Source organism: Phacochoerus africanus, chromosome 7 (genome assembly GCF_016906955.1).
Source record: "Phacochoerus africanus isolate WHEZ1 chromosome 7, ROS_Pafr_v1, whole genome shotgun sequence".
NCBI lineage: Eukaryota > Metazoa > Chordata > Mammalia > Artiodactyla > Suidae > Phacochoerus > Phacochoerus africanus.
In genome coordinates this window covers 18,135,779-18,155,884 of record NC_062550.1, presented here as the reverse complement: position 1 = coordinate 18,155,884, position 20,106 = coordinate 18,135,779, and the positions used below count along the sequence as shown (strand labels likewise).

At 41.8% G+C, this 20,106-nt stretch overlaps 1 protein-coding gene across 1 annotated transcript in view; it reads left to right on the top strand.

The window, feature by feature from the left end:
• The window catches only part of LIMA1 (LIM domain and actin binding 1), a 103,439-nt gene that overhangs the window by 69,485 nt on the left and 13,848 nt on the right, over nucleotides 1-20,106 (top strand). The window contains 4 exon segments of the mRNA XM_047786593.1: nucleotides 6,821-6,905; nucleotides 8,724-8,872; nucleotides 13,481-13,588; nucleotides 18,233-18,290. Of these exon segments, the coding sequence (XP_047642549.1) occupies nucleotides 6,821-6,905; nucleotides 8,724-8,872; nucleotides 13,481-13,588; nucleotides 18,233-18,290 (400 nt within the window).

Here is a 20,106-nt window from a genome sequence, read left to right as displayed (position 1 = left end):
GCTACATTAGAGTTTGGAGGGGCCAGAAAGGCATCATTTGCCCCTGAAATATTTCTACCTTGTCTTTCTGCTATTGGACTCCCTCCTGAGTTGGACAACATAGGTGTGTATCCAGATGAATTTATTAGTCATTCTCTCTAGCCTTCTAATTCATTGATGAGTTACGCTGAATGAGAAATCCCTATCAAGATCATTAACAAAGGAGTTCTCATCAAGGCGCAGCAGAAATGAATCCTACTAGGAACCAAGAGATTGCGGGTTTGATCCCTGGCCTTGCTCAGTGGGTTAAGGATCTGGTGTTGCTGTGATCTGGGGTGTAGCTTGCAGACGCAGCTTGGATCCTGTGTTGCTGTGGCTGTGGCTGTGGCTGTGGGCCAGCAGCTTTAGCTCCTATTTGACCCCTAGCCTGAGAATCTCCATATGCCGCAGGTATGACCCTAAAAAGAAAAAAAAATCATTAGCATAAATCCTATAACTGTAAGGCATTGTGAAAGGTTATTTATAATTCAGTTTACTGTTCTCTATTAAAATCCCTACTTTACAGATGGGAACAGCTGACATCAGAGAAGTTAACTGATATGCCCAGTGTCATATGGCTAATTAATATCAGAACGAAGACTGAAATTGTGTAGTACCCCTTCTATCATATAGCACTCTCTGAATGTATATTATAATAGCTATTTATTAGATAAAAACATCTGGCTAGGCCTTACATATTTTTGAAATCTAAGGAAACCAGGAAAAAATTAAAATGTGTTAATAACTGTATTCTCAGAGATTTTAGCTATCTGCCACCTTCCTACATTTTATAGTCTCTTCCTACATTTATAGTCTCTGAATAAAAAACATCAAGGCAATGAGGAGAAGTACATTGGAATGCAAGAGATTTGTACTGAAACTTTTGGATTAGAAGCTTGTGGGTTTGGGAGGTTTATTTTTCTTATATAAATGAGTCATCCGAACAATCTCTCTCTCTCATATACACACTAAACCAGAAAAAGCCAAGTAAGCTAGGAAAACAGAGTAACTTTTACCCTTGTACAAAATGATGTTTGTGCAAAATGATATCGTTACAGAACTAGATTTTACATGGTTTTAGGTACTGTGTACTTACTGTTTTGTATGCTTTTTCTTTTGTTTGGTCTGTTTTGTACAGAACTTGCTGTGTATTTTTCTAGTTCATATAGTTATCCTTTTATGGCAATATGGTAATTTCCTTATACTTTTTTTTTTGTCTTTTGTCTTTTTAGGGCTGCACCCACTGCATATGGAGGTTCCCAGGCTAGGGATCTGATCAGAGCTACAGCTGCCGTCTTATACCACAGCCACAGCAACTGCAGATCTGAGCCACTTCTGAGACCTCCACCACAGTTCATGGCAATGCCAGATCCATAACCCACTGAGGGAGGTCAGGGATCAAACCTGCAACCTCATGGTTCCTAGTCAGATTCGTTTACACTGCACCAGGATGGGAACTCCTCATTATACTTTTTAATCATTCCCCAATAATTAGATTCTCTTCCAGCTTAATAAAAACCCTCTAAGCAGTTTTTTTTTTTTCCTTTTGGTGGCTGTGTACATAGCATATGAAAGTTCCTGGGCTAGGGATCGAACCCATGCCACAGCAGAGACCCAAGCCTCTGCAGTAACAACCCCATACCCTTAACCCACTGTGCCACAAGGGAACTCCAAGGTCTAAGCATCTCGGCAGAAATGTTTTTTTTTTAGGGCCACAAATGTGGCATATGGAGGTTCCCAGGCTAGGGGTCCAATCGGAGCTGTAGCTGCCAGCCTACCAGATCCAACCAACATCAGCTCACGACAACACCGGATCCTTTAACCCACTGAGCAGGGCTAGGGATCGAACCCACGTTCTCATGGATACTAGCCAAGTTTGTTACCACTGAGCCACAGAGAACTCCAGAAACATTTTATTTTTAGTTACTGGTTAGGGAAGGAGGCAATATTACTGAATGATGTTATCATAATCAAAATATAAAATTCATTGAATATTCTTACATATTTTCAGCTTATTCTCAAAGATTACACTATTTTATAACACTGCTAGGACAATCTAGAGGACATATTTAATTCCCCAGCAGTACCTCATTATTATTTGGTTTTATCATTTTTAGCTATTAATTTAATAAATAGGAAGTATCTCCTCTTCTTTTTTTCCTAATTGTAAGAGTAACACATAATTTTTATAGAACACTTAGAGATACAGAATATGTAGAGAAATCTCTCCCTCCCTACCCTTTGCTTGGAGTTAAGTGCTCCTTCTATGTATATTTTTTACTTAAAAGAGCTCTATTTTTTCTATGAGGGTCCCTGGAGAAGGAAATGCTTATTTGTCAGTATTTTGAAAAATTAAGGCAAGGTTTTATCTCTACCCTATGATCTCCAGGCATAGTTCAGCAAAGTCCCATTTTTCCCTAAAAGTCATCCTTCCTGCACCCTTGACTTTGGAGGAAGGAGAGTCTGGAGGAAGGTCAAAGTTGAAAGGTTGAAGAAAGTGGCTCAGAGAAGTAGGAGGCTTTCGGTAAATTAAAGTGTTGAGAATCAACTTTTAAAGAGAATTTTTCCTGAAAATAGAGGTATACTGTACAGGAAATCATGCTTTTTACTTGACATTTGGGATCTAACTTACTTTATTTCTTTAAGAAAACTTTCCAGAGAGAAGAAATTCTACAGACTACTGGCTAAAAGCCCCAAACTCTTATTTTCTTCTTAGTAAATGTTGATGCATTTGGTTTATGGACACAAAGAGAATGTTTAATGGGCGGTCATGCTAAAAAGAGTTACTGCACTCAGCTGACAGGAAGGAGGACTTGTGGGGTGGGGTGAGGCCAAGCCTTAGGAAATTCCAGAAAGTCTTAAAGTGTCTTATCTTTTCTCTCTTCTCTTAATAGATTATGATGACTAAGGCTCCCTTAGGCATCTGAATAAAAAAGACTGAGATGTGATAAAAATGTGTTGCCGAAGAGTATTTCAGTATCAGGATTACTGGGTTTTTTTTTGTTTTTTTTGTTTTTTTTTCCTTTCTGCTCCCCTCTACTTCCTTGAGAAATTATTGGAGGAAATCCCTCCTTCTTCCTGAACCTGGGATTACCACTTGTAAAATGAGGATCATAAAATTCATAGTAAATGCATTTGAGGTCATGGGGTTTTTTTGGGGGGTCGGGAGGGGTTTGAGTAGGGGAGAATTATAGTTGATTTACAATATTATGTTTGTTTCAGGTATAAAGAGATCTTGTTATTCTTGTTCTTTCCTTTTTTCTTTTCTTGTCTTTTTAGGGCCGTGCCCATGGCATATGGAGGTTCCCAGGCTGCGGGTCTAGTCGGAGCTGCAGCTTCCGGCCTACACCACAGCCACAGCGATGCCAGATCAGAGCCGCATCTGTAACCCACACCACAACTCACAGCAATGCCGGATCCTTAACCCAGTGAGCGAGGCCGGGGATCAAACCCGCATCCTCATGGATGCTAGTCAGGTTCACTAATTGCTGAGCCACGACGGGAACTCTGATCTTGTTATTCTTTATATTTGAGTGGTTTGGAGGTGGAAAGGTATGGAAAGGAATGTTTATTAGTGCTTTAGTCATTAAAAGCTTATTTTAAACTCATTAAAAGCCGTCTCATCTCAGAGCTGTATTCCTCCTCAGAACTAGTGTCAGTATAACTTTGATTTCCAGAGATGTTTCTTTTTCTGTAAGATTGAATGCTTTGCACTTTTACTTTTTTAGTCGTTGAAAGAATGTAATTCAGAGTATTGATACCATCATGAGCCAGAAGACTTTTGGGGCCGGGCGGGGTTGGGGGGGGAGCTCTTTAACCCAAAGATTTAAATAAAAAGCTAGCAAAGATGGGAAATTTTATGCATCTAAAACTAAAGAAAGTCTCTGCCCTGGCAGGGCATATGTTCTGGTTCTAAATGGAGTTGCTCCCAATAATAACACCAGTGTAGGAACTTTGCCCGGGACTGCAAGCACAGACTAAAAACTGAACTCCTAGCAACTTGCAATATGCAACATGTACCCTTGGAATTGGGCTTGAACTTTACCTTTGACAGCATGCAAATATTTGAAATATTGCTCCAGTGTTAAGAATGTAAAACCCATTCCCTTCTGGTTAAAAAAAAAAAAAAAAAAGAGTGTATTTCCAGGCTTTCTCCCTTTTTGAGCCCTGAAAATTTTATGATGCTCATCTTACAAGTGCAGCAGCATTTGGAATAAATCTTTGGAATTTCCTTTAATTATCTGCAAAGGAGAAATATTGTAAAAACAAAAAAATGCAGTTGGAGGGTACCTTGCCAAACTTCTCTTTCTTTTTGCTTTGGCCGGTGATCTTCATTTCCAAGTGGGGGTGCTGCTTCTAGAGCAAGAAAATGTTGCATCATGGAGTCCTGTGGATGTGATTAATAGCCCAGCTGACCTGACCTAGTTTTTCGTTTTTTTTTTTAAATAGATTTAACCAATTATGTAAATAGCAAAGCTGACTGGAAATGAAGTATATTAAATGTACATTGAATTCGCAAGAAACTATATTCTTATTGGTAGGATACAAGCAAACTAAATCCTTGGCTCTGATTTCTGAACTGGCATATTTTCTGTCTCCATGGAATGGGGTAGAATTAGTAAAAAGAATAGTTCACTGTCTTAAAGTTACTGTTAGTTGATTAGTCCATTGAACGTTAAAGGTTTAACAACTCTTTACTAGTGTTGAATTCACAATGGTTCTAAATGTTTTATCTCCTGTCAGACTGGATTTCAGATATCTTTCCTACTTCAAGTTATCTAAGAATAAATTGAGATTTCAATGATAGGATGTGCGTGAAGGTTCTCATTATGAGCTGAATGAACATGACGTACTCTCTGTGTGCTATGTTTGGGAACATGCTGTGACACGAAGTGGCTTTCTCTTGAATAACTTTTCTGTCTTTAAATTATAATTTGGGGCAGTTCCCATCTGGTGCAGCGGAAACAATCCTACTAGGAACCATGAGGTTGTGGGTTTGATGTCCGGCCTTGCTCAGTGGGTTAAAGATCTGGTGTTGCTGTGAGCTGTGGTGCGGGTCGCAGACGTGGCTCAGGTCTGACCTTGCTGTGGCTGTGGTATAGGCTGGCAGCTATAGCTCTGATTAGACCCCTAGCCTGGGAACCTCCATATAATGCAGGTGCGGCCCTAAAAAAAAAAAAAAAGAGAGACAAAAAGAAATTATAATTTGGGGACTTCCTGCTGTAGTGCAGCAGAATCGATGGCATCTCTATGGTGCTGGGGCACAGGTTCAATCCCCAGTCTGGCACAGTGGGGTAAGGATCTAGTGTTGCTGCACTTGCAGAGTAGACAACAACTGCAGCTCGGATCTGATCCCTGGCCTGGGAACTCCACATGCTGCAGGGTGGCCAACAAAAGAAAAATAAGTTAAAAAATTTTTTTTAAATTGTAATTTGGATCTTTCATTAGAGATCTACCCTATATTTGAGAAATGTAAATGTAGTAATTTATAGGAATCACAAGAATACTTTATTCAAAAAACTATACTTTCCCATTTTTCTATTTAAAAAAACCCAAAAGCCTTCATAACCTCTGCCCTCAGTAAGCTTCCAGTCCCAGTATAGGGATGCACCAGAATTTGCAGTTTGATAAGCATTGTAATAGAAGTCTGACCAGGTCCTTGGGAACAAAGGAAGGACTACTTGGATTTATGGAAGAGAGGTAGGGCAGTCGCAGAGAGAATGTTGCTTCGCTTACACTGAGCCTCAGGCATGAAGGATGAACGTGTAATCCAGGTGGAGGGAACTCATTTACAGTATCCCAGACCTCTCAGCAGTTTGCTTTTCCTAAAGGGTAAGGGATGAGGAAGAGAGTACCCAGAGAGGGCAGGAAGGGACCAGATGTAGAACTGGTCTGTGACATACCAAGCACTTTACATTTAATTCAAGGAGGAATTAGGAATTTTGGACAAGAGAGTAACATAGATTTATATTTGGGGATAATTATTTCGTTTTACTTGGGATAATGGCAGCATCATAGAAACTTGATTGGAAGGTAGAAGAAGCAATTAGAAAGGTAGGCAGTAGTCCAGGGAAAAGGTGATGGAGACACGACCCAGGGCAGCAAAAGAGGGATATAAGAGCACAGAGAAGGCCAACAGCAGATGCTCCCTTCAGGACTTGGCACTTTGGAGAGACCTGTCATTTTCATCTGAGACATGAGGATTCCTCTCTAATGACTGTTAAATTCCAAGGCTTTCTGGTTACAGTGGTCAGGCAGTCCTCCTTTGCAGAAAGCATTACCCATATAGAGTTACTGATTTTCCCCTGGGCATCTGTGAATTATGTAGTACTTGATAGTTGCAATACTAAAAACACATTCTGTGGTATATAAAAACTAATATAAAGTATAATCTCCTCTGGATTTTATTTTTTAAAGGAGATTTGCAGTCTTCCTTTTTGAACATTGCATCAAGATTTCCCACCCTAGGAGTTCCCGCTGTGGTGCAGCGGAAACGAATCTTTGACTAGGAACCATGAGGTTGTGGGTTCGATCCCTGGCCTTGTTCAGTGGGTTAAGGATCCAGCGTTACTGTGAGATGTGGTGTAGGTTGCAGACATGGCTTGGATCTGGCGTTGCTGTGGCTCTGGCGTAGGCCGGCAGCTGTAGCTCCCACTAGACCCCTAGCCTCGGAACCTCCATCTGCCACGGGTGCGGCCCTAAAAGGACAAAATACTAAAAAAAAAAAAAAAAAAAAAGAAAGAAAAAAAGATTTCCCACCCTAGCTGCAAAGCTGATTGCTGGGTTTTGTTTCCCTGAACAGATTCTTCGGGCCCAAAGCCGGAGCACAGGTGGGAGGAAGATCTCTGAAAACAGCTATTCTCTGGATGACTTGGAAATAGGCCCAGGTAAGCAGAGTTCTTTGTGTGGGAAGTTCTCTAGGAAGTACTCATTAATAGCAATGCCTTTTGACCTCAAAGCCGATGCTTTTAAAGAAGAGTGGTACAGGAGTTCCTATTGTGGCTCAGTGGTTAACGAATCTGATTAGCATCCATGAGGACAAAGGTTCAATTCCCTGGCCTCGCTCAGTGGGTTAAGGATCTGGCATTGCTGTGAGCTGGTGTGAGTTGCAGATGCGGCTCGGATATGGCGTTGCTGTGGCTGTGGCGGAGGCCGGCGGCTACAGCTCCAGTTGGACCCCTAGCCTGGGAACCTCCATATGCTGCAAGTGTGGTCCTGAAAGACACAGAGAAGAAAAAAAAAAAAAAAAGAGTGGTACAAATTAAAAGGAAAGCAGTTAGATACAAGCCATTCCCAAATTTCATTGTTCTCTCAAGCAGCTTCTCTGTATTTTTAATCCACCCTTGTCAGTGGTAACCTGTGTTAACCAAAGGGGGCCTTTGTGGAGTTAGCAGGGAAGTACTACTGACAGTTGTGGTCCCATGGTCATCTAGAACTTGAGGGATCCCATGGATGGGCAGTATCACTGTTGGTTTTCCTGATTACTGACATTAACATTATGCCTTGAGAGTGGAATTAGTCTGTTTTGAAGCATATACAGGCACTTCACAAAAGAAAAAATAAAATCAGGGGTTCCCGTTATGGCTCAGTGGGTTAAGAACCTGACATAGTATCTGTGAGGATGTGGGTTCAATCCCTGACCTCACTCAGTGGGTTAAAGATCCAGCCTTGCTGCAAGCTGCAATATAGGGCACAGATGTGGCTTGAATCTGGCTTTGCTGTGGCTGTGGCGTAGGCCGGCAGCTGCAGCTCTCATTCAAACCCTAGCCCAGGAACTTCCATATACTGCAGGTGTGGCCGTGAAAAAAAAAAAATTAATATAGGAAAATTAGCCTTCTAGAAATCAAAGAAATGCAAATTAAAATGGCTCTGCGGGAGTTCCTGTTGTGGTTAGGCGGAAACAAATACGACTATTATCCATGAGGATGCAGATTCGATCCCTGGCCTCGCTTGGTGGGTCAGGGACCGGCATTGCTCTGAGCTATGATGTAGGTCTCAGACGTAGCTTGGAGCCTGCGTTGCTGTGGTATAGGCCAGCAGCGGTAGCTCTGATTCAACCCCTAACTTGGGAGCTTCCATGTGCTATGGGTGCAGTCCTAAAAAGCAAATAAAATAAAATGGCTTTGCAATTTTATCACACGTTAAATAAGCCAAATTTTTTTCACATGTTAAATAAGCCAAATTTTAAAAATCTGTAACAATTATGGTGAGGGTTCTCATTTTAATGTTGGGAAGGTGAGCAAATGTCACCTTATAAATGACAGTTGTAGTCCTGGTTTCCTTTTTTATATTCTCTCTCTCTCTCTTTTTTTTTTTGTCTTTTTTCCTTTTCTAGGGCTGCTTCCCGCGGCATATGGAGGTTCCCAGGCTACAGGTCGAATCGGAGCTATAGTTGCCAGCCTACACCAGAGCCACAGAAAAACAGGATCCGAGCCTCATCTGCAACCTACACCACAGCTCACGGCAACGCCAGATCCTTAACCCACTGAGCAAGGCCAGGGATCAAACCCGCAACGTCATGGTTCCTAGTCGGATGCGTTAACCACTGAGCCACGACGGGAACTCCTCCTTCTTTATATTCTTAATAGAAGTTAATTATATTAGATCACAATAGCCCACAATTTAGAATCTTGAAATCATTCAAATTGCATTTTATCGCATTACATTTTATCTTGTAATAAATCACATCATTTGCATGCTTGCAGGTCAGTTGTCATCTTCGGCATTCAACACGGAGAAGAGCGAGAGTAGGAGAAATCTGGAGTTCCCTCGCCTGTCAGACACCTCCATAAAGGATCGAATGGCCAAGTATCAGGCAGCTGTGTCCAAACAAAGCAGTTCAACCAACTATACAGTATGTGTTCAGAGTCATTCATTCGTTTACTCATCCAACAAATGGTCACTGAGCACAGGAACTAGTAATGTCTCCCAGACCCTGACCTGGCTCCTTCCTGGTTCCTAGCCATTCTCTCTTCACATAAATCCTACCCTAGCTTCATTTGTAATCCAATCATGACTTTGCTTTCCTAGGCCTCATTCCTATCCCACTTGGGTTTTTTCGTGATGTGACTATCCAATAATGTCACTGACAATTTTCCTGTCTCTTCTCCTTAATCTTGTTGTTAAAGAGTAGTGTTTTAGGAGGTCCCTGGTGGCCTAGTGTTAAGGAACCGTCATTGTCATTGCTGTGGTGTGAGTTCAATCCCAGACCCGGGAACATCTGCAGGCCACAGTGAGGCCTCCCCACAAAAAAAGGGGTGTTTCATTCATTTTAACTGAACAACTTATTTCTGGTTTTGAGGGAAGGAAAGGAGAATACTGGAGAGGAATTATTGAATATATTCAACATTAATGTGAGGTGCGGTGGGGTTTTTTGTAATTTTTTGTCAATATATGATTCACCTGACATAAAATCACCATTTTAAAACAGGAAATTCAGGGTTTTAGTATATTCATGAGGTTGTGTAATCATCACCATTGTCTAATTCCAGAACTTTTCCTAATCTCATTGTTCTCTCCAAGTAGCAGCAAACAAAAAGAAACCCATACCTGTGCAGTGACTCTCAATTCCCCACCCCCTCATCTCTTGGCAGCCCCTAATCTACTTTCTGTCTCCAAGGATTTTCCTATTCTGGACATTTCATGTGAATGAAATCATGTAACACATGGTCTACTTAATCTTTACTCCTTACGATGTAATAGTTTTCTGAAGAAATAGAATAGTAGGTAGGAAAAGGGGGGAGAAATGACAGGAATATGACCTACTCAGTAAGGCCCAAAATGTAGTCTTCACCATAGAATGGAGGGTCTTTCCATTTTATACTTTCTTAGGCTTAACTGGCAGGATGACACTACAGAACTGCTTATTTGATGTTACAATTTATTTATTTATTTATTTATTTATTTATTTTTAGGGCTGCACCTGCAGGCGTATGGAGGTTCCCAGGCTAGGGGTTGATTCGAAGCTGCAGCTGCCAGCCTGCACCACAGCCAGAGCAATGCCAGCTACGAGCCATGTTTGCAACCTACACCGAAGCTCACGGCAACTCTGGATCCTTAACCCACTGAGCGAGTCCAGATATCGAACTCGAATCCTCATGGATACTAGTTGGGTTCGTTACCACTAAGCCACAACGGGAGCTCCCTGAAGTTATCTTTTAATACCATTTATTCATAAAGTACACATGCATATAAACACATGTAGACATGTATATAGCTTTCAAAAATGTGAAAGTTTCAAATGACAAGTTTTCAAATGACAACTTCTAAGTTTTCAAATGACAAGTTATCAATTTCTTGATGTCCTATTTTTTTAAACAAAATTGGAAAGAGAGTATTGGCTTTTACTCGTTCCCAAGCAGACTGAAATAAATGCCTATTAGACATCACAATGTGGGAGTTCCCATCATGGCGCAGCGGAAACGAGTCTGACTAGGAACCTTGAGGTTGTGGGTTTGATGCCTGGCCTCGATCAGTGGGTTAAGGATCTGGCGTTGCCATGAGCTGTGGTGTAGGCTGGCGGCTACAGCTCTGATTAGACCCCTAGCCTGGACACCTCCGTATGCCTTGGGTGTGGCCCTGAAAAGACAAAAAAAAAAGACAAAAAAAAATCACAATGTGTATTCCAGGAGCTGAGCCTTCTCTCCTGCCACATTACTAAGTGTGCATTCTCTAGTAGTAGTTCTTGGTGGACTAAGTCTGGGCAATGAATATCTCATCTTGATTTTTCACGATAGATTTAAGAGATAATGTGTGTAAATCAGTAGCACAATGGAACATTACAGGCTTGTTATTCACTAGGAGTGTGAAAAATAAGCGAGTGTAGACTTCTCTTCAAAGGCAGGTCCAGAGATACAGCAAACAGTTGATCTGTGGAGCTGAATTCCCTCTGGTTCCAGGACTTTGCTGCTGCTCAGTGCTCTCCTGCTATAAACAGTCCGACCAGGTGACTCCCTGAGTGGAAAAACCTGTTCAGTGACTTTGTTTTTTAACTCAGGAGAGTTTCTGCATTGTGCTTCTCCTGCTCTGTAAATTTTAAGAGTTGAAAAGTCCTTAGGAATTCTTGTAAAAAGCACATTTTATCTCACCCCCAAAGAATTTCTCAGGTCCCTTACAGAGCATGGTTGTAAGAAGGCTCACACTCTCTGGCGGTGATTCTAGAGGCTGGGCTTTTGAGATGGGGATCCGGGGGGAGTTGCTGGGCTCTTGGACGGTGTGTTCTGCGGTACTGGCTGCCCGCTCTTCCTTTAGATGCACCTCCAGAACTGTGCTCCTTCCTCTGCAGTTCCACACCTGAGTCGCTCACTCACACTCATTCCCTTCATTGGCCCTGTGGCCACAAATTGCTTGTTTTCTCCCCATGCCTAAAAAAATCACAAAGAACAGAAAGGTAGTGGAGTTTCTGCTGTGGCACAGTGGATTAAGAACCTGACTACAGGAGTTCCTGTCGTGGCTCAGTGGTTAGCGGATCCGACTAGGAACCATAAGGTTTCGGGTTTGATCCCTGGCCTCGTTCACTGGGTTAAGGATCCGGCATTGCCATGAGCTGTGGTGTAGGTCTCAGACACGGCTCGGATCCTGCGTTGCTGTGGCTCTGGTGTAGGCTGGCAGCTACAGCTCTGATTAGACCCTCAGTCTGGGAACCTCCATATGCCACTGGAGAGGCCCTACAAAAAGGCGAAAAGGCCAAAAAAAAAAAAAGAATCTGACTACAGTGCTTAGGTTGCTGTGGAGGTGTGGGTGCAATTCCCAGCCCAACCCAGTGGATTAAAAGGATCTGGTGCCATATGTAGGTTGGCACTCAGATTCAATCCCTGGCCCAGGAACATCCATATGCCATGTATTCAGCCATTTAAAAAAGGCGGGGCGGGGCTGATTCAGCAGAAACAAATCTGACCAGTGTCCATGAGGATACAGGTTCAATTCCTGGCCTCCCTCAGTGGGTTAAGGATCTGGTGTTAACGTGAGCTGTGGTGTAGGTTGCAGACATGGCTCGGGTCTGGCATTGCTGTGGTTGTGGTGTAGGCCAGCACCTACACCTCCAATTCGACCCCTAGCCTGAGAACCTCCATATGCCATGAGTGCAGCCCTAAAAAAAGACCCCCCAAAATTAATTAAAAGTAAATTTTAAAAAATGGTGGGAAGGGTGTTCCCACTGTGGCTCAGCAGTAAGGAACCTTGCTAGTACCCATGAGGATTCAGGTTCAATCCCTGGCCTCCCTCAGTGGGTTAAGGTGTTACTGTGAGCTGTGGTGTAGATCAAAGATGCAGTTTGGATCTGGTGGTGTTGTGGCTGTGGTGTAGTCTGGCAGCTGCAGCTCGGATTAGACCCCCTAGCCTGGGAACTTCCATATGCCTCAGGTGTGGCCCTAAAAAAAAAAGAGAGGAAAAAAAAAAAAAAAAAAAGGAGTTCCCGTCGTGGCGCAGTGGTTAACGAATACAACTAGGAACCTTGAGGTTGCGGGTTCGGTCCCTGCCCTTGCTCAGTGGGTTAACAATCCAGCATTGCCGTGAGCTGTGGTGTAGGTTGCAGACGCGGCTTGGATCCCGCGTTGCTGTGGCTCTGGCGTAGGCCGGTGGCTACAGCTCCAATTGGACCCCTAGCCTGGGAACCTCCATATGCCGTGGGAGCGGCCCAAAGAAATAGCAAAAAGACAAAAAAAAAAAAAAAAAAGCCAGACCTCTGAAAAATTTAAGAAAGGTATTAGATTACTGGCAGACTGAAGTTAGGAAATATCCACATTCATCTACCTCTATTTTGATTTTGGATCTAGTTAATTTGAGTATTTTGCCCCAAGTGTTCTTTGCAAGGCAAACATGATCATGCTTACTCCTTCTGACAGTATTAATGCTTTTTTTATGTTGAAGCTCAGTTATGAGAAGTCAAATAAGGTATGTCTTTGTTATAATGTATGAATTTTATGCAAAAAATCCCCATGCTTTTGAAAGTCTCACAACACAAAGTTTTTTTTAATGGTATTACTAAGTATAATTTCAATTTTTATATGTATACATCATCCCTGTCTCTCTTTCCAGGCCGGGCATTAATAGATATGGTCAGTATATTTTCTTAATTATTGGCACTTGGCATTTCCTTTCCCCTGCTCCAGAATGGTCTTTTCTGATAAAAGCTCACCAGCTTTGCATTCCCACAAGCTCTGCTGCTAGAAGAGTGAATCACGAGAACATTGTCTGCGGGGGGTGGTCTGTGTGTGTGTGTCGATGTCTCTGTATTCTAATGAGCATCCAGTTTTAGACTAGTTGTATAAATATTTAACTCTGAGGTATGTGTCCACAAAGCTGCTTTTGTCATTTCACAAGTCAGTGGGTTTTGCTTGTGAGAATTAGGGGGTTGATTTGACCTGAGGCCTCTTAAAAGAATTTTTTTTTTAATAGATGTGCTATGAAGGAAAGAGTGAGACTTTTTTTTTTTTTTAATTCACAGACTATTTTTATTTTGTAGAACGAGTTAAAAGCCAATGGTGGTGAAATCAAAACTCATAAATTGGAGCAAAAGGAGAACGTGCCCCCAGGTCCTGAGGTCTGCATCTCCCATCAGGATGGAGAAAAGGTGGGTTCAAAAGTCTCATGTCCATTTGCCAGGGAGACATGTGTTCTATATTAGGTGCTTAAAATTAGAAACAGCTCTAACTCTGGGCTGTAGAGTGTCTGGGAATTTGGTCACAGCTGCCAGGACAGATTGTCTTTTTTGCAGGTCACATAATTTTGGTTGGGGAGCTCTGCAACTTATAGCTGACCAAATACTGAACCTTCATTGGAAAATTCTTTTGCTCAGCAAACGCTGAGAGGGCGTAGAGCTTCAGTGATTTTTAAAAATCTGTTTTGAATAGCGATATCATCCTCAAAGTTATTTGTAGATTGTTAATGTAACACATTTTATGTACGAAAACTTCATTCTTTCATTTCAAAGTATGTTGAAAGCTAGGCACTATGTTAAGCACAGGAAATGCTGAGCTTAAAAACTAAATATGGGAGTCTGCTGTATAGCCCAGGGAATTATATCTGATCCCTTGCGATGGAACATGATGGAGGATAACATGAAAAAAAGGATATACGTGTGTGTGTGTGTGTGTGTGTGTATGTATGTAAAACTGGGTCATTTTGCTGTACAGCAGAAATTGACAGAATATTGTGAATCAACTATAACAATAATAAAAAAGAAAAAAACCCTAAATATGGGAGTTCCCATCATGGCTCAGTGGTAATGAAACCAACTAGTATCCATGAGCATGCAGGTTCGATCCCTGGCCTCACTCCATGGGTTAAGGATCTGGCATTGCCTTGAGCTATGGTGTAGGTCGCAGATGCGGTTCAGATCCCGCATTGTTGTAGATGTGGCATAGGGCAGCAGCTGCAGCTCTGATTCGACCCTAGCCTGGGAACTCCCATATGCCACAGCTGCAGACCTAAAAAGAAAAGGAAAAAAAAAAACCTAAATATAAACAGACCATTCCATGTGGTCCTTACCTGCAAGCAAGCTAATAGAGTAGGAGGGAGATGAGTAACAGGTTGGCTCTTGTAAAACAGTGTAACAAGCAACGTGAAAGGGCCATGCCCGGCCTTGGAAGCTCAGACTAAGGACCCTTAACCTGACGTCCTCAAGAAAGTGCTATCTGAAGCAGGTCTTAACGGATGTGTGGAAATAGTCCAAGTGAGTAAGGGGAAGGTTGAGTAAAGAAAGAGAAGGGTATTCCAGGCAGACCCAACAGAGGTTTGGGAACCAGAGAACCAAGCCAAGATGATTTGACTGGGGCATGAAGTACATATTAAGTGACTAAGAGAGAAGTGGAGGGAGAGGGCCAGGATGGATCTTGAAAAACCCTTCAGAGGATGGCTGTTGTCTTGCAGTGGAGGAAAGCCACAGGAAGATTCTAAGTAAATCGGGTTTCATGCATTTGTCACTAACGAATGACTTAGTTGGAGTCAGTAACAATATATATGTCACATGACATTATTTTCTGTACCAAGCCATTACCCAATCTCTTCGGTCTTTCAGTCAATATGATAATCAAATGTGAGATAAGAAGAAAGAGCTTTCAAATCTATTATGGTGATTAATCTTAGGAGTACAATCATTAATTCTGTTATACATATTGACACCCTTGGGGCCACTCTAAAAAAGGTGAGGAGGTAATTAAAATGGGTTAAGAGCAATAGTTCTCAAATTTATTTGATTATAGCAGATGTTAAAATAGGCGACTTGACAGGATACCGACCAGAGCTCATGAATTATACTACACACTTGGACCAAGGTAGGCACACAGAAAATGCCTCAGTTTAATAGCTACTGACTTTATTCAAACAATACAGCAATAAATAAGGAAAGTTGCATCACTTTACAAAAGCATATCCCAAATGTGAAATGCTAAAACAAAATACTTCGCAGTAATTAGTTTCATAAAAATAAAATCATCAAATAAATTACATACATTTGCCACAGTGGGCTCAGGCATTATTCCTGGTGAGTACTCTTCATTAGTCTGCCTGGTTTTTCCTTTTTTTTTTTTTCCTTCTTACAGCCGCACCTGCAGCCTATGGAAGTTCCTGGGCCAGGGGTTGAATCAGAGCTGCAGCTGAGGCCTATACCACAGCCACAGCCACACTAGATCTGAGCTGCATCTGCAACCTACTCCACAGCTTACATCGACACCAGATCCTTGACCCACTGAGCCAGGCTAGGAATTGAACACACATCCTCACAGAGATAACCTTGAGTCCTTAACCTGCTGAGCCACAGTGGGAACTCCAAGGTTTTCCCATTTTTTAAGTGAGAGATTAAGTCTTAGGGATGAGGAAGTAAATATATTTGGAGTTTTTCTTATGAACTTTAAAAAAAGACATTTAAGAGAAGTATATTCCCAGCATTGAACTCCTCCCACCTATCCTTGGAGCGTAATTTGAGAAATGATCACCTGGAAAATCATGCTTGAATTGTCCCTGTATCTAATTTCATGTTTCCTTCTTGATTGTCTTTGTGTTGACTTGAAACTGGAACTCTGAGCTGCATTGGAGGATCAGAACATTTTAATTATAGTCTAAAAGGGCATCAGTGCAACTGAATCACAAATTGGGGCGTACGTGGAGGAGAAAGGAGATAAAGATAGTACATAGTCTTCAAGCATGTAGTGTAGGCTCATAAACCTTTGGTTACCTTAAAATTCATAAAATCTTTCAGAGCCTCCGTGTCCTTTTGGCTGTTTGCCTAGCTTTTGTTAACCAATACCTAAGAACTGTTTGAACTTCGGCTTGTTACAAAAGGACATTAATGCCAGGGTAAACTTTCTTGAAACAGAATATTTTGTCAAGGTATTATTCTTCCCTTTCTCCTCTTATGAATGAATTTGTGCTTTTCTTTCATGAAATGTTTGAGCAAAATCTCACATGCTGTCTCCTGGCTGTTCCTGAAGTGAAGTCATCTGTTTGGGCACGTGCAATGATGTCATGATTGGCATTGAGTTTACCCTGCAGGTTCAAGGTGACTAAATTGGAGGTGAAAGATGGACATCCTAGAATGGATGCATCTACTAATTTGGCAAGAATTAAAGAGCTTTTTATGGCCATGCACAACTTTCAGAAAGTTTATTTCCTATCATTAAATGCAATAACACGGAGTTCCCGTCGTGGCGCAGTGGTTAACGAATCCAACTAGGAACCATGAGGTTGCAGGTTCGATTCCTGGCCTTGCTCAGTGGGTTAAGAATCCGGCGTTGCCGTGAGCTGTGGTGTAGGTTGCAGACGCAGCTCAGATCCCGAGTTGCTGTGGCTCTGGCATAGGCCGGTGGCCACAGCTCCGATTCAACCCCTAGCCTGGGAACCTCCATATGCTGTGGGAGCAGCCCAAGAAATGGCAAAAAGACAAAAAAAACAAAAAACCTAAAAGCAATAACACGTGTAAGGTGATCACTCCAATACCTGGAACATCCTAGACGTTCAGTACATGTTGACTGTTATTATACTTGTTTGTTTTATACCATGTCAGAACTTCTGTAATAAGAAGAGAATAATGGGGGGGAAATGACTATGCTGAAATTCAAGTGTGGTCAATCAACAACTTAATCTCCGTTGTAAATTTATTCAGTACATTAGACATCCTGATGTAAATACTCAGCATCACCCATAAAATCCCTGACATCTGAATGAGAGACTATTCCATGAAGAGTACACATTGGGTCACCTCTTGGGCCCTTCATGATTTTGAGTGTGGGGGAAGATAAGAGGGTAGTCTAGGGGGCAGTAGGAAGGAGACAGCTAGTAGAAAGCTCTTTTCTTTCAATTTGATGGCTCATGGAGAAAATAATTACCTATACATAAGATCTTCCATCTTGTTAAACACTGCCGTTTTGAGACTGTGATTAAAAAGGGAAACTAGGAGTTCCCGTCATGGCTCAGTGGTTAATGAATCCGACTAGGAAGCATGAGGTTGCGGGTTCGATCCCTGGCCTTGCTCAGTGGGTTAAGGATCCAGCGTTGCCGTGAGTAATGGTGTAGGTTGCAGACACTGCTCGGATCCCACGTTGCTGTGGCTCTGGTGTAGGCTGGGCTACAGCGGCTACAGCTCCAATTCAACCCCTAGCCTGGGAATTTCCATATGCTGCGGGAGCGGCCCTAGAAATGGCAAAAAGCCAAAAAATAAAAAAATAAAATAAAAAGGAAAACTAACTTGAAAGATGATACCAAAGATTGGTTTTAGATAAATTTGTTTTATAGCTATCAGAAGGTCTTCTGTACTAGCAAGCATTTCAGCAAAATGTACTTGGTTGGAAAATAAGGAATTAGGAAAATAACTCTAATTCCTATGTATGAAGACTGTCTCGCCTTGGAGGGAATTACTCTTATGCAAGTTGTGGTTTATGGTGAGGAGCTTTGCCCTCCCTGATAGATGGTTTCACTTTTTTTTTTTTTTAATAGAAAGACATGGTTTAGAAGCTCTTTTATAAAAGAAGATAATGCACACTTTTGGCGGTTGCATGCAGTCTGTTATTTGCGTTACCCTGTAATTGAGAAGCATGTTAATATCCTCATAAAAGACATTTTGCTGCCTCTTGTTTAAATGCTCAGCTGTTCTGGGGCCCGTTATTTCCCCCAGGCAGCCAGTGACTGACTGGAGTCAGCAGGTTTTTATGGCATTAACAGCGGTTTGTTCTTTTATTTTTAATGTGATTCTTAATCTCCCCCACCCTTTTTTTTTTTGTAGGTTTCTGCATCTGAGAATAGCCTGGCAGCCTGTTCCACCCCGCCTGAAGATGATTCCTGTAAGCTTTCATTCTTAGGTCTGGAGGGTGAGAGCCTTGTTCTGTTGCCCCTGTTTGATTGTGTGTGGTGGTTGGGTGTCTCCATTGCTGTCAGTGCTGAGTGTGTAACATATTAAATCCAGCAGTGTGGCTGATCAAATCTCTCACTTGGTTTTAAGGACTGATACTTGAGTATTCTTTATACACTTCATGGCTCAAGGACAAGTTAAATTTAATGAAATATTAACTTGTGGCAAACAATATTTTTGATGCATCTCTCACTGAACACATCCTGTCTTTTGCACCATACCTTTTCAGGGTTAACGCTGTAAAAACTATAATTTTAAAGTTTCCTCTTAGGGGTTCCCTTCATGGTGCAGCAGAAATGAATCCAACTAGGAACCACGAGGTTACAGGTTTGATCCACGGCCTCACTCAATGGGTTGAGGATCTGGCATTGCCATGAGCTGTGAGGTAGGCTGGTAGCTGTAGCTCTGATTGGACCCCTAGCCTGGGAACCTCCATATGCTGCGGGAGCGGCCCTGGAAAAGGCAAAAAGACAAAAAAAAAAAAAAAAAGAATTGTATTTGGGAGTTCCCATTGTGGCTCAGGGGTTAAGGACCTGACCTTGTCTCTGTGAGAATACAGGTTCAATCCCTGGCCTCACTCAGTGGGTTAAGGCTCCCCCATTGTAGCAAGATTCGGTGTAGGTCACAGATGTGGCTCAGATCTGGTATTGCTTCTGTTGTGGCATAGGCCACAGCTGCAGCTCCACTTCAACTCCTGGTCCAGAACTTCCATATGCCATAGGTGTGACTGTAAAAAAAAAAAAAAAAAAAAAATGTTGATATTTGAGGGAGTTCCCTGATGGCCTAGTGGTTAAGGATCCAATGTTGTTACTGATGTGGCTTGAGTCACTGCTGTGGCTTGGGTTCGATCCCTGGCCCACATATCAGGCACAGCCAAAAAATAAAAATAAATTAAAAAGTTGGTTGAGTAACCATTTAAAAATATCTTTTTTAAAAAATTTATCTAAATATGTACCATAATGCACCCTCCAGTGAGATTCTAGAGGTTCTCCTAGGGGTGCTGTATTTGATCACTTTTTCATCCCATTTTGGAGTATTTTGAGCCTTACTCCTCCCAAAGACAAAAATGTTGGTTTTTCCTTTTAGTATGTCCACTTTTGTTTCTGATGTTCCGTGTATTGTTATTTTTTAATATATGGATGTCTAGCTTCTCCTCAGCTTAGTTTAGTAGACACTGAAAACTCAGCTAAAAGTAGAAGTATTAACTAAACAGATCTCTGGTAAACCCAGTCTTAAAATTTCAGAGAGAAACTCTTGCTGCTTGAATCCAAGAACATTCCTTTTGCAATCATTTTGCTTGGACTAGAAATTTTTTGAGTTTTTACTAGGTCTGCAAAACATTTTTTTGAAAAATAAGCCTTAAATTCTTGAGTACTTTGTTGACATAACTCTAAATTTTAGGTAATTCTTTTATGGTTCCTTTGTAGCCGTATGAATGCCTTCTCTGTACCTCTTTTGGGTTTTCCACACAACAAATATATCGGCAAGAAGTTAACTTAAGCAAGTGACAGGCGAATGATTATGAAAAAAAATTCATGGTTCCTTTTCCCATAATCTTCATCCATGGGTATCGGCTATAGAACTGACCAAAAAGATGGTGTCAAATAATACACACAAATGTGCGTGAACACGCATTGTCAAATTTCTGCCCTCACAGTCCCCCATTTTCCCAAGTTGAGCTGAAACACCCGAGTCTTGGGAATGCTAACTAACAAAAAGCCCTCGAAGTCTATAAACTGCCTTAAAAA